The sequence below is a fragment of the Neophocaena asiaeorientalis genome, unplaced genomic scaffold (assembly GCF_003031525.2).
Source record: "Neophocaena asiaeorientalis asiaeorientalis breed wild unplaced genomic scaffold, Neophocaena_asiaeorientalis_V1.1 scaffold589, whole genome shotgun sequence".
Classification (NCBI taxonomy): Eukaryota; Metazoa; Chordata; class Mammalia; order Artiodactyla; family Phocoenidae; genus Neophocaena; species Neophocaena asiaeorientalis.
The window spans coordinates 945,310-957,567 of record NW_020172683.1 but is presented as its reverse complement, the minus strand read 5'-3'; the positions used below and the strand labels follow the sequence as shown (position 1 = coordinate 957,567).

At 35.2% G+C, this 12,258-nt stretch overlaps 1 protein-coding gene across 15 annotated transcripts in view; it reads left to right on the top strand.

Annotated features, from left to right (window-relative positions):
- The window catches only part of PRRC2C (proline rich coiled-coil 2C), a 97,781-nt gene that overhangs the window by 67,410 nt on the left and 18,113 nt on the right, over positions 1-12,258 (top strand). For 14 of the 15 annotated variants that reach the window (XM_024739821.1, XM_024739813.1, XM_024739810.1 and 11 more), the window contains exons 20-24: positions 92-177; positions 5,257-5,445; positions 5,585-5,836; positions 7,036-7,128; positions 10,206-10,307. In XM_024739821.1, the coding sequence (XP_024595589.1) occupies positions 92-177; positions 5,257-5,445; positions 5,585-5,836; positions 7,036-7,128; positions 10,206-10,307 (722 nt within the window). The remainder of the gene's footprint in view (positions 1-91; positions 178-5,256; positions 5,446-5,584; positions 5,837-7,035; positions 7,129-10,205; positions 10,308-12,258) is intronic. The other variant, XM_024739815.1, reaches the window with a different exon arrangement.

Sequence of the window (12,258 nt, the reverse complement as noted above, 5' to 3'; positions counted from 1 at the left end):
TAGCTACCATTAAAAGAAAGCGTTAAATGGATTAAAGATTATTAGCCTCTAAATTTTAATGGTCATATTTCCTGTGGCTTCTCCTTCTCAGTAGGTCCCATTAGTCCACCACAGCCACCTTCAGTCAGTGCATGGAATAAGCCCCTAACATCATTTGGATCAGCTACTTCATCAGAGGTAGGAACAGACTTAATAATGGATTTTGTGGGGTTAATGTGGCAGAGTTTCCTTAAAACAGTTTCTCAAACTTTGGCATGCATCAGAATCACCTGGAGAGCTTATTAAAGTAGATTGCTGGGACCCATGCCCAGAGTTTCTGATTCATTAGTTCTGGGCTAAGGCCTGAGTACATTTCTTATAAGTTTCCAAGTGATGTTAATGCTACTGAATCTCAACAGTTAATAAGCTGCTTCTCACCTTTAGACGTATTAAGGTTGACATTTTAAAAGTTCTAGCTTTGTGACACAGAGAGTATAAGTGCAATTACTATTTTCTGGACTGTTCTATGTTTTTAATGATATGCACGTTTGAATAATCAGTATAGTTACCTAGAAGCAGAGTTTCTGGGAAGTTGTTCTAACGTAATTTCTCAAACACGCAGTATTGGTAATTGACTCTTTAGGCCAGCAATTCTTCATTCATTGAACAAACATTTATTGAGCATTTGTGATGGTGTCAGGCACTGTCCTAACCTGTGGCCTTAGGAAAAGTGGGTGGCGATGTGAAAACAGAATAAAAACCCTGTGCTCGTGGGGCTTCCATTGTAGTTGGGGAGAACCAACAATAAATAACACATAGAATGTTAAATGGTGATCAGTGCTGAGGAGAAAAGCAAAAGCAAGGAAGGTGTATAAGGAATTTCCCAGGTGGTGTGGAGACAGCTTAAAATAGGGTGGCCAGAAAAAGCTACTTAGGTGACACTTGAATTAAAGACTTGAAGGAGGTAAGAGAGCATGCTATTCAGTTGTCTGAGGAAAAGTGAATTCCTGGTTCAGAGAATAGTAAATACAAAACCCTAACACAGGAGCATGCCTGGTGTGTTTGAAGAAGTCCATATGGCTGGATTGAAGTAAGGGATGAAAAGAGAACAGATGAGGTTAGAAAGATAGGTGGAGGATCTGGTAGGGACTTCGGGCATGGTAGGAAGACAGTAGATAGTTTTGAGAAAAAGAGTGACAGCATCTGACTTTTTAAAAGACTATTCTAAGTAGTCTGTTAAGAACAGTCTGTGGGAGCAAAGAATAGATGGTAAGATTCTGTTGCAATAATCAAATGATGATAGCTTAAACCAGGAAAGTGACATTAAAAGTGATCAGAAATGGTTGGTTTCTGGGTATTTGAAGATAGAGCTCATCAATTTACTGATGAATTAAATGTGGTATGTGAGAAAAGGGAGTCAGTTATCTCCAAAGCTTTTGACTTGAGCAACAAAAGGGATAGAGTTCCCATCAGTTGAGATTGGGAAGCTGTAAAATGAGTCATCATTGGGGAAGAAGATCAGGGAATTCAGTTTTGAACTTGTTAGATTTAAGATGTTGATTACACATCTAAGTGGAAATGTCAAGTAGGTAGTTGAATATAAGAATTTGTAGGGCTTCCCTGGTGGCACAGTGGTTGGGAGTCCGCCTGCCGATGCGGGGGACACTGGTTCGTGCCCCGGTCTGGGAGGATCCCACATGCCACGGAGCGGCTGGACCCGTGGGCCATGGGCGCTGGGCCTGCGCGTCCGGAGCCTGTGCTCTGCGGCAGGAGAGGCCACAGCAGTGAGAGGCCCATGTACCACAAAAAAAAAAAAAAAGAATTTGTAGTTCAGAGAAGATAGTCTAGTTTGACTACATAAATTTGTAAGTCATTAGATGGTGCTTAAGTGATGACGTTGGTTGAGGTCACGAAGGGAGAATGAGTTATAAAAGTAGTTAGAAAAAGAGAAGAGAAACAAAAACCGAGTCCCAACTCAGGGAGTTGCGAGAGATGGAGAAGCTAAGTGATGAGAAAAGTGTCCTGGAATCCAAGTGAAAGATGAGTTTAAAGAGGGATAAATCAAGTGTGTCAAATGCTGCTGGAAAGTCAAGTAAGACAGACCCTGAGAATTGACAGTTGGCATTAACAATGTGGAGATCACTGGTGACTTTGACAAAAAAAATGTTGGTGGAGCACTTGGTGCAAAAGCCTGGTTAGTGTGAATTTAAGAGAAAATGGGAGAAAAGATGAGTACAGTCGTCCCTCAGTATCGCAGCGGGATTGGTTCTAAGATCCCCCACAGATACCAGAGTCCAATGATGCTCAAGTCTCTTGTATAAAATGGCACGGTATTTGCATATATTTATCTCTAGATTACTTGTAATACCTAATATGATGTAAATGCTATGTAAATAGTTGCCGGTTTGCAGCAAATTCAAGTTTCACTTTTTGGAACTTTCTCGGGTGTTTTTTTGGTTTTTTTAATCCAGGGGCGGTGGAGCCCATGGATGCTGAGGCAAGGCTGACTGTAGAGAACGTAGAGTAGTTTTGCCATAAAAGGGGAGCAGAGAAATGTCAAGGAAGATACAGTTAAGAGATTTTGTTTTTCTTCTTTTTTCCTTTCAGGGAAGTCTTTCTGTTGTTCCCTACCCCCAGTTCAGCTTTCTGACTTAGGTCTGGAGTAGGCCTCATCATCTGTTTTGATTTTTTTAAGTTCTACAGAGAACTCTTTGTAAAAATAGAATTAAGAATCATTGGATTCTGTATCTGAGATGCCCAGTTTAATCATTTTTCCTCTGCCTATTTGTTTTGACATTATGATTAATTAGAACATTTCTTGTACAGAAAGTTGATTTTTCATTACTAATGAGAAGGATGGAGTAGAAAGTTTCTTTTGTTTTGGATGAGTGTACTGGTTTAATAATTTTATTAAAATGTTTGGTCCAGGTTTTTAAGTTGACATTAAAGTACAGGGACCATAATCTCTCAGCTGCAAGATTTTTGTTGTAGACATTCCACTACAAGTTGGTAATACTAGAAGGATGCTTACATTCTTCTTCAGCCTCTTGGAGCACCAGGATATTTTGTTGGTATCTCATTTTTCTCATGCATATTTTTCTTCATCCTCTTTATGTTCTTTATATTTTCTGGATAGAATGATTTTATCATCTCTCCTTGTCTTATCTATATTTTATAGACATTTTTTGTTTCAAAGAATATAATATTGTCTAATGTTCTCTAAGTCCCATTAACTATTTTAACTAGTCCCATTAACTATATTAACTATTTTCCTATTCATTTAACTATTTATAAGTTCTTAATTGTTTTGTACATAAAATCAATAGCTTTCAGTTATTAAGTACTGCACCATTCTCTCTTCTAAGATTAATTGTACATTTATATTGAACTGACTAGAAAATTTCAACATTGACTAAAACAGAGATGTTTATTCTAAGTTATATCAGTACTCTTTGTAGTTGAAAGTGAATGTTCAGATATTAAAAATAGATCTGGATGACATGCCTTATTCCTGCTGTTGACATTGTTATACTGATAAGTATAACAATAACCTTACACAGTAATTGACACACTTAATTCAGGGGTAGCAAAAATGATACGAAATAGTGATTTGATTATAAGACCAAGGCCTGAAGTTTAACTTTGTCCCTAGTTTTGTCTTTTTGTTTGTTCTTCCATAAAAAGGTTAAGTACAGTTTTTGTGGTTTCAGTTAACTGCAGTCAACCACAGCCTGAAAATATTAAATGGAAAATTACAGGAAAAAACAGTTCATAAGTTTTAAATTGTGTACACCCTTCTGAATAATAGCGTCATGAAATCCAGTGTTCCCACCCACCCATTAGTCATTTAGTAGCCATCTTGGTTATCAAGTTGGTCGTTTTGCTGTGCTTGTGTTCACATAACCCTTATGTAACTTAATAGTGGCCCCAAAGCACAAAAATAGTGTGACTGGCAATTTGGATGTTCTCTTACTGTGCTTAATTTGTAAATTAAACTTTATCATCAGTATGTATGTATAGGGAAAAAAACACAGTATGTGTACTGTTGAGTACTATCTGTGGTTTTGAATGTCCACTGGGGGACATTGTTATAAACATCCTCAGGCTTACAAAACCCCATGTCATCTAACCTTCTGCTTGTCCATCTTCTGCCACTGTACCTAATACCTGCTGTGTTACAGCCTCACTAGTTTTTTTTTTTTTTTTTTTTTTTTAATTCCTGACCTTTACACTAGATGTTTGCTCTGCCAGAAACACCTTCCAGTAATCCTATAGTTTAGATTCAGTTTCAGTATGACCTCCTACGGCCTTTTTCTAAGTGGTTTAACCATATTTTAATTTTTGCATATCCCTTATCTAACTTTTTAGTTGTTTATTTTCTTCATCCATTATAATGCAAGTTAGATTGGTAGTGTCTGCCTGGATCAGCGCCTACCACAAAGAAGGTATTACATAAATTAGCAGTTTAATTGATGAATGAATTTCTGATGTGTGTGCATGCCATTACCAATCACGAAGTACTTTCATGTATATTAATTCATTTTATTTTCAAAGCAGAAGTGGGTGACGCTGGAATTCCTATCTTTTTTCTGCTACTCCATTAATTCATTCCTTTATCTCTTGCTGGTGATGCCTTTCTGTATTTGTTTTACATTTGTTTTAAATGATGTTTTACATTTGTTTTAACTTGAAGCTATGATTTGCCCTTCAACCCAGGGCACTTAAAGCCAGGACTTTAAAACTTAAGTCTTGTCCTAGTTTTTATTTTATCCGTTGTTTTCTAATACAGATCAGTAGGGTTAAGGGAGTGTTTTCCTAAAACATAAACCAAGGTCAGTTAATCTCAGCTGGATGTAGATTGCTTCAGACCTTCTATTGTACTTTTAAAATGTGTGCTATTACATAAATCATTCAGTCAAATTTGAACTCTGCTTTGAAGCAAGTATTTTTTTTAAAGTTTTTATCATTATAAAACCAGAGGGTTTTTTTTAATATCTTTATTGGAGTATAATTGCTTTACAATGGTGTGTTAGTTTCTGCTGTATAACAGAGTGAATCAGCTATACATAAACATATATCCCCATACCTTCTCCCGCTTGCGTCTCCCTCCCACCCTCCCTATCCCACCCCTCTAGATGGTAACAAAGCACAGAGCTGATCTCCCTGTGCTATGTGGCTGCTTCCCACTACTAGCTAGCTGTTTTACATTTGGTAGTGTATACATGTCCATGCCACTCTCTCACATCTGAAGCAAGTTTTTAAATGTTCTCTTACTAGGGAACAAAGAATAGTCAAGAAAGTGGAGTTGAAATTGGAATTGACACAATTCAGTTTGGTGCTCCAGCTTCAAACGGGGGTGAAAATGAAATTGTTCCTGTGCTTTCGGAAAAAACTACTGACAAAATATCTGAACCTAAAGAACAACGGCAGAAGCAGCCACGGGCAGGCCCTATCAAAGCCCAGAAGGTAAATATAGTTCATGTTCCAGATAAAATTGTATGAAAGCCACTAACACTTAAGGAGAATAAATAAGTTTCAAAATTGGATTAGTTTTCAATGAATGTCTTTGATCATGATGTGTTTTTGTCATAAACATTGAATTTAGCTTCCAGATTTGAGTCCAGTAGAAAACAAAGAACATAAACCTGGTCCTATTGGAAAGGAACGTTCATTAAAAAATAGAAAAGTAAAAGATGCCCAACAGGTGGAGCCGGAAGGACAAGAGAAATCAAGCCCTGCTACAGTCAGAAGTACAGATCCTGTGGCAACAAAGGAAACCAAAGCAGTTTCAGAAATGTCTACTGAAATAGGAACAATGATCTCAGTATCATCCCCAGAATATGGCACTAACGTGAAGGTAAGCAATGTGCAATGATTACCAGTTCAGTTGATGCAAACCACGTCTAAAATGAATGGGGAAAGCAGCAACAAAATACTTCTTTTTTTTTCTTGAGGCATATAATTCTATAGCTTATAAGGGTTATTATTTCTTACAGAGAAGATTTTATTTCATGGTGTGCATATGTGATCTAAAGAAATTCCTTACAGTAAATTATTTTTCTATGGCAACTTAATTCTGGACTATTGAGTAGTTCAAAGTGAAAAAATATTTACCGAAGATTAGAATGCTTTTCAGCGTGTTTATAGACTTTGAAAGAATTGCTCTATATTACTTTTTATTTTGTTAATGGAGTTACAGTGGACCCCTCCTTATCTTGCACACTAGTGAGATTCTGAAGTCAGGAAAGATAAACTAAAAGATAAACTTTTAGTATCTCCAGTATAGCCAGTTTTCTTTCAGGGTTGGAACAGATCATGTTTCTTTGGTTGAGCACCAGAGGAATGGTTGACTTGCATTTAGGAACTACATTGAATGAAAGATGCATATCTTTAGAAATACTCATTAAGGCAAGATACATTGAGTGACTTTATGGGGACTGATACTTGTGGGAGTAGCAAATTTATATCTGCCATTTGGTGTTCACTCTGGAACATGTATTCATGGAGAAGAAAGGTAGATGGAATCTTTCATATTACTTGAATATTTTTCTCTTTTTAATTGCCATACAACTCAGTGCATAGAAGTGAAAAGCTTGTGTGACCTAACTCTGCCATGTTTAAAGAAGAGATTCATGATGATAAACAAGGAGTTTATCCTAAAACCTAATTAATTGTGACAACTAAGACCTTGACATTCATTTATCCATGTTTTATTTTGAAGAAAATAAAAAATCAATAGTTGAAAGTAAGCTATAGATTGAGTATAAGAACCACACAGAGTTCTTTTAGAAATCCATAGAAATAACTATTTGACACTGTTGACAACCTCCTAGTACTATACAGTATATTTTTTAAATGTATAGGACCCCAGCAGTGGTTGGAATGTGGTAGGTCCATGTTTGTTTTATCCCACTTTTGGTCTTTAAGATTTGAGTCTTAAGATCTGCTCTTCTCTCCTGCTTTCTTCCAAAACAAATTTACAACTGTTAGGCTGTTATTAGAAAGTGACTCTTTAATTCAGTTTAAAACGTATTTTTTTCTATTACCACTCCACAGGAGTCTGTAACAGACTATACTACACCTTCTTCCTCTCTGCCTAACACTGTGGCTACTAATAATGCAAAGATGGAGGATACTTTGGTTAATAATGTAAGTAATCAACCTGAGATGTGGCAAGTTTGAATAGGAACCTGGCTATTGTTATCTAATACACACTTTATAACCAATATTTAACTCTTCTCAGGGAAAAAGTTGATAGTAAGTTTGTATTTAGGAGCACTGTAATATAATTAGGAGAAATAGTCAAAGCTGAGTTGTTGCTTTTCCCCTGAAAGTCATCAGCTTTATGTTTAATATACAGGCTTGTGATGCTGAGGCTTGGTTTCATAAGTACTAATCCTATTAACCTGGTTTGGTAAGAATTTTTGTTCTTAGCTTTCACATTCTACAGATTCAGCATTTATTTGGTTGGTAATTTTGTTCTTAAATGACACCTTTTTATAATGCAGTGAAAGGTCATTTCACTTAAAAAGACAATTAGATTATTACCAAAGATTTATGTGTTTCTTTTTGAATTTAAAAAATTATACTGAACGTTAACAACTTCATTCCTCTTGTGAAGATTGAGCTATAATGTATATCTTCATATAGCCTTAAATGCTCTATTAACACATTATGGACCAGGGGATTTTTGCAGAAACTAACGCCTGTGGCCGTAATATGTCTCCGTTCAAAAATGTGTTAAAAGATGACAGTAAGTTATGTAAATTTAGCTCTAGTATCCCAAAGCAACCATGTTATAATTCAAGACTCTGTTAAAAACCAGTGCAGTCCAGTATTTGGCCTAGTTCACTAACTGACAGGTGAAAAATTGTGAGCCAAAAAAAAGTTAGGTAACCTCCCATGGAAGAAGAAGAGCATTTTAGAAGTTACGTGTATGGCTCTTGTTTTGGAGAGCAGGTATGGTGGAAATTCATCTGGTCTCTTTTTTAAATATAGCCTTCTATATTAAACAAAGGCTTCTTTTAAAAAAATAACCTTTACAGATATATTTAAAGATCTCTTAAAAAGCTTTAACTCTATTATTTTAGAATAAAAATCTCAATTATCTTTTATTACAGTGTCTTTCCCATGTTTTCTGTTTTCCTCTCTGGCATCAGGTATATAGACTTTTAGGTAAGATGCATTAGGGATCATTTAATCCAACTTTTGTAGTCCAGCTGAAGGAAAAAGGAGAGAAAGGAGGAAGACACACATTTTTTCTTTGTGATAAGAGAACACTTTTGGAGCTGATTAGTGTAATTTGTCCAACTTAGTTATGAAGCTTCACTTCATATGCCAAATCCTCTTCCCCTGACCTTTTGGAGAAAGGTTTATTTAACTTCTTATAGGAAGTAATAGAAAACTTGGGAAGGGCAGAAAGACTTTCTGTCAATTTTCTTCCTGATGTCACTACATGAATTCTCAAATATTGAATTAGTAACATTTCAGTAAGGTTTAATTATACTTGAATCATGCTGTCTTTTCTCACTTTAGAAAAATGTAGAGTATGTTACCTTTTCCAGAAAGTATATGATGCTTTCTGCCAAACAACTCTTTTCTAAAAATATAATTTATAAAATATGAATATGGAAGGGAAGATCATTATTCTTAGAACCCTTAAAACTCATTGAAAATATCCATATGAGCATTTTAATGGTTTCTGTCTAATCTGCAAGGCTAATTAACATAGTGACTTGTACACAGAGGACTACTGAAGGGAAGACGCCCAGTCTTGTGTTTAAGTAAATAGTTTATATTTGATTTTTAGCAGTGTATCCAGAGTGTGTTTGAAAACAAGATCAGTTTGGGTCAGGGAGCATTATAAAAGGTGATAAGTTTGGAATGATTTCACAGTGTTGCTTATTTGTGCCAAGTTTGGTGGTGATTCTGAGCTTAACGTAGTGTTAAAAACAAACGTCCTACAATGGGAAAAAATTTTAGGACCTTTTGAAATGTCCCTTTCTAATTCATTAGTCTGGGGGCTCCATTTTATGCATAGAACTTTTGTCTTTTTAAAAATTAAACTGGGGAATTCCCTGGTGGTCAAGTGGTTGGGACTCTGCACTTCCATTGCAGGGAGCACGGGTTTGATCCCTGGTTGGGGAACTAGGATCCCACAAGCCGTCTGGCGTGGCCAAAAAATTAAAAATTAAAATTAAACTCAAAAAAAGCCTTATTTCCCGAGGCTTAACGCACTTTTTAAGGATCTTAGCTAATATTTATTGGTTGTAGTACCTTATATTACAATTGTTTTGAATCTTGAATGTCTTGAAGATTTAAATGCAGGTGGTGTTTTGATTATTATGGCACAGCTATTTTAAAGATTTATAAAATAATCTCCATTAGATTGTCCATAGTACCACAAAGTGATTATCTTAAACCCACCCCCAACAACTCAGTCATTGTGTTTAAACAACTGATTGAACCATCATGTAGTACAAATCAATCATATAGTAGTACATAATAAACTCTCAAGATCCAGAGACTTAGAGGAAAAAAAGAGATATGAGTAGTGAATTTCTAGTATCTTCAAGTTTCTAACAGTACTTGCCATAATCATGTCTTACTATAGCAAAGCAATTTGGTTAGTGTAATGAGGTGGGGGTGATACTATATATTTTCCTCTCAACATTACTTTTGTTCTTGAATCTAGTTATAAGTTGACTAGGTTGCTGTAAAGAGAATAATTTCTTATACTTACTCTCATGTTAAATGCTTCTCATAGAACCTGTGGGTCCTGTAAATGGTGGAAATTATATTACTTAGAGCTTTGCTATACAGCCTATGGTCCAGGGACCAGTAGCATCAGCATCACCTGGGAGCTTGTTTGAAAGGCAGAATTTCAGGCCTTCCCCAGGCCAAGTGAATCAGAATCTGCATTTAACAACACCCCCAGGTGTTTTGTATATATATTAAAATATAGGAAGCATGACCTTTGAGTTTTTACCTTATGTTTGCGACAGATTCTTTTTCTGTCAATTTATGCATAAATAAGCAGATAGTATTTCTTCTCAGAAGTTTTAGATGTCCAGAATTATCAGTTACTATAAATACAGTGTAACTAAGCAGTCAAATATTCCTCTTGGCTCTGATGAAAATAACCTTAGAATACATTAGCATTATCTTTAATGGGGCTTTTGTAGCAGACATAGTTAGATTATAATATGTGTTGCCTACCTTTTCAGGTGCCCCTGCCCAACACCCTCCCCCTCCCTAAGAGGGAGACTATACAACAGAGCTCCAGCCTAACTTCAGTTCCTCCCACTACTTTCAGCCTCACCTTCAAGGTATGTACTACATCCATTTCTAAAGGTCCTTGATTATTGCATGCAAGGGGACATAAGTTAACAATACTCTTGGTATTTTTACTAGTTTTGTGTGAAAAGCAGCAACACTAAGCTGAAGAAATGATGTCAAATTATACCTTAAAATTGTATTAGTTTCTAATACCACATAGCAGTGACTTGATATCCTCATATTTAAAGTGAGGCGTATTATGCTTGTGAATTTTGTCTTAAAAGTACAGGAGAGCATTTTATATTTCATGTTTGTACTGAGTTCCTCTTAGAGATCTTAATAATTATTGGATACATTAGTTGTGTAGAAAACAACTAACTTGGTGTTGCATGTTTTTTTATCCTAAGTACTGATAATGGTAAGAATGCTAATTTTCTGTCTTTCCTCTAAGCCATGTGTGAATTGAATGAATGTAATGTAGTAATTAAGACTTTTATGAAGATGTAATTGATTAATACAAGTAATTTTGATTTGATTTTTGTTGGATAATTTTTGAGTAACGGTCCAAAAGAGTTTTACACAACACATGCTTTTTGATGTCAAGAAGTTTAGGCTTTTTTTTTTTTCATCTCCTATTATGCTTATAATTTTAAGCTATGTTACTAATACTTTTTTTTACAATTGAGTTATTTGAGAGTATTTTAAATCAGTTGTTCACCTCAAGATTAGTCAGTGGTTAAAAAGTACAGATGTGGAATTAAGTGAGGATTTTTTTTTTTAACTGCATTTATTTATCTCTTTGGTGCTGTTTGTTTAGTTTCATAACCTGGGCAAGTATTTATCCTCTACTGTAGCAGGGCTTTCTAATGCTACACTGGTTGCAAGTGAATCTTTTTGATGATCTTCAGGAGAGGGAGTAACTAAGTTTTTTTAATAATGTGACCAGTGTTTATTTCTAGACTCTTTCTGTTTGATTCTCCAGCCTCCTGACCACTTGTCCCCTTGCCCCCCCAACTTTTTTTTAATACCCCCGACTTCTTTTTAAGAAGCTGCTTAAATACAAGTTTGAGACTATAAGATTTTACAAGACAACCGCTTCTGCTTTGTGTCATCTCCATCTTTACCCAGTTCTTACTGTTTACTGCCAGTTCCTACTCAGCCATTTTTGTTGTTTTTCCACCTGAATGACTGTCTTAACCTGTGTTTCATACTATATTTTACATGTGATTTTTACCATTATTCTGCTTAAGGCAGTCTCATTTCACATAAGCAAATACAGTATCATCATTAATTATTCTTCAGGCCAGTTGTTGATCCTTCAGAAAGCCTTTCCACATTGCCTTTCACTTAATGTTTTTAACACCCCAAAAAGAAATAATATACATTTGAATTAAAGTAAATTTAAATTAAATTGTATTAGCTTAAGGCTTTTTCTGGTTTATTTTTACTTTTTTTAATTTAATTTTTATTTTATATTGGAGTATAGTTGATTTACAATGTTTTGTTAGTTTTGGGTGTAGAGCAAAGTGATTCAGTTATACCTATACATATATCCATTCTTTTTCAGATTCTTTTCCCATATAAGTTATTACAGAATGTTGAGTAGAGTTCCCTGTGCTATACAGTAGGTCCTTGTCAATTATTTATTTTCACTTTTTTTTGGACACCTTTATTTGAGTAATTTATGAAGTATGGAAATTTCTATTATATGGGTATTGTCAACAGTATACTTGCCAAAAGGAAAAATGAATGTAGTTAAGTAATTATACTTTTTAGTTTCCTTGAATTTCCAAAATTAGAATCTAAATTTTCGTGCTGCTTAAGAAATGAAATGAAACCACCGTATATGGCTTAAGTATTATGTAAGATTGATAACCTATAATTTATGTATTTCCCATACAACAAAACTGGTTGTAAAGGCATTGTAGTCTATAACATTGCTCTAAGCTATAAAATCTCAGATTGTACAAGCAAATTGCATTTTGTCTAACTTGCTAAGTG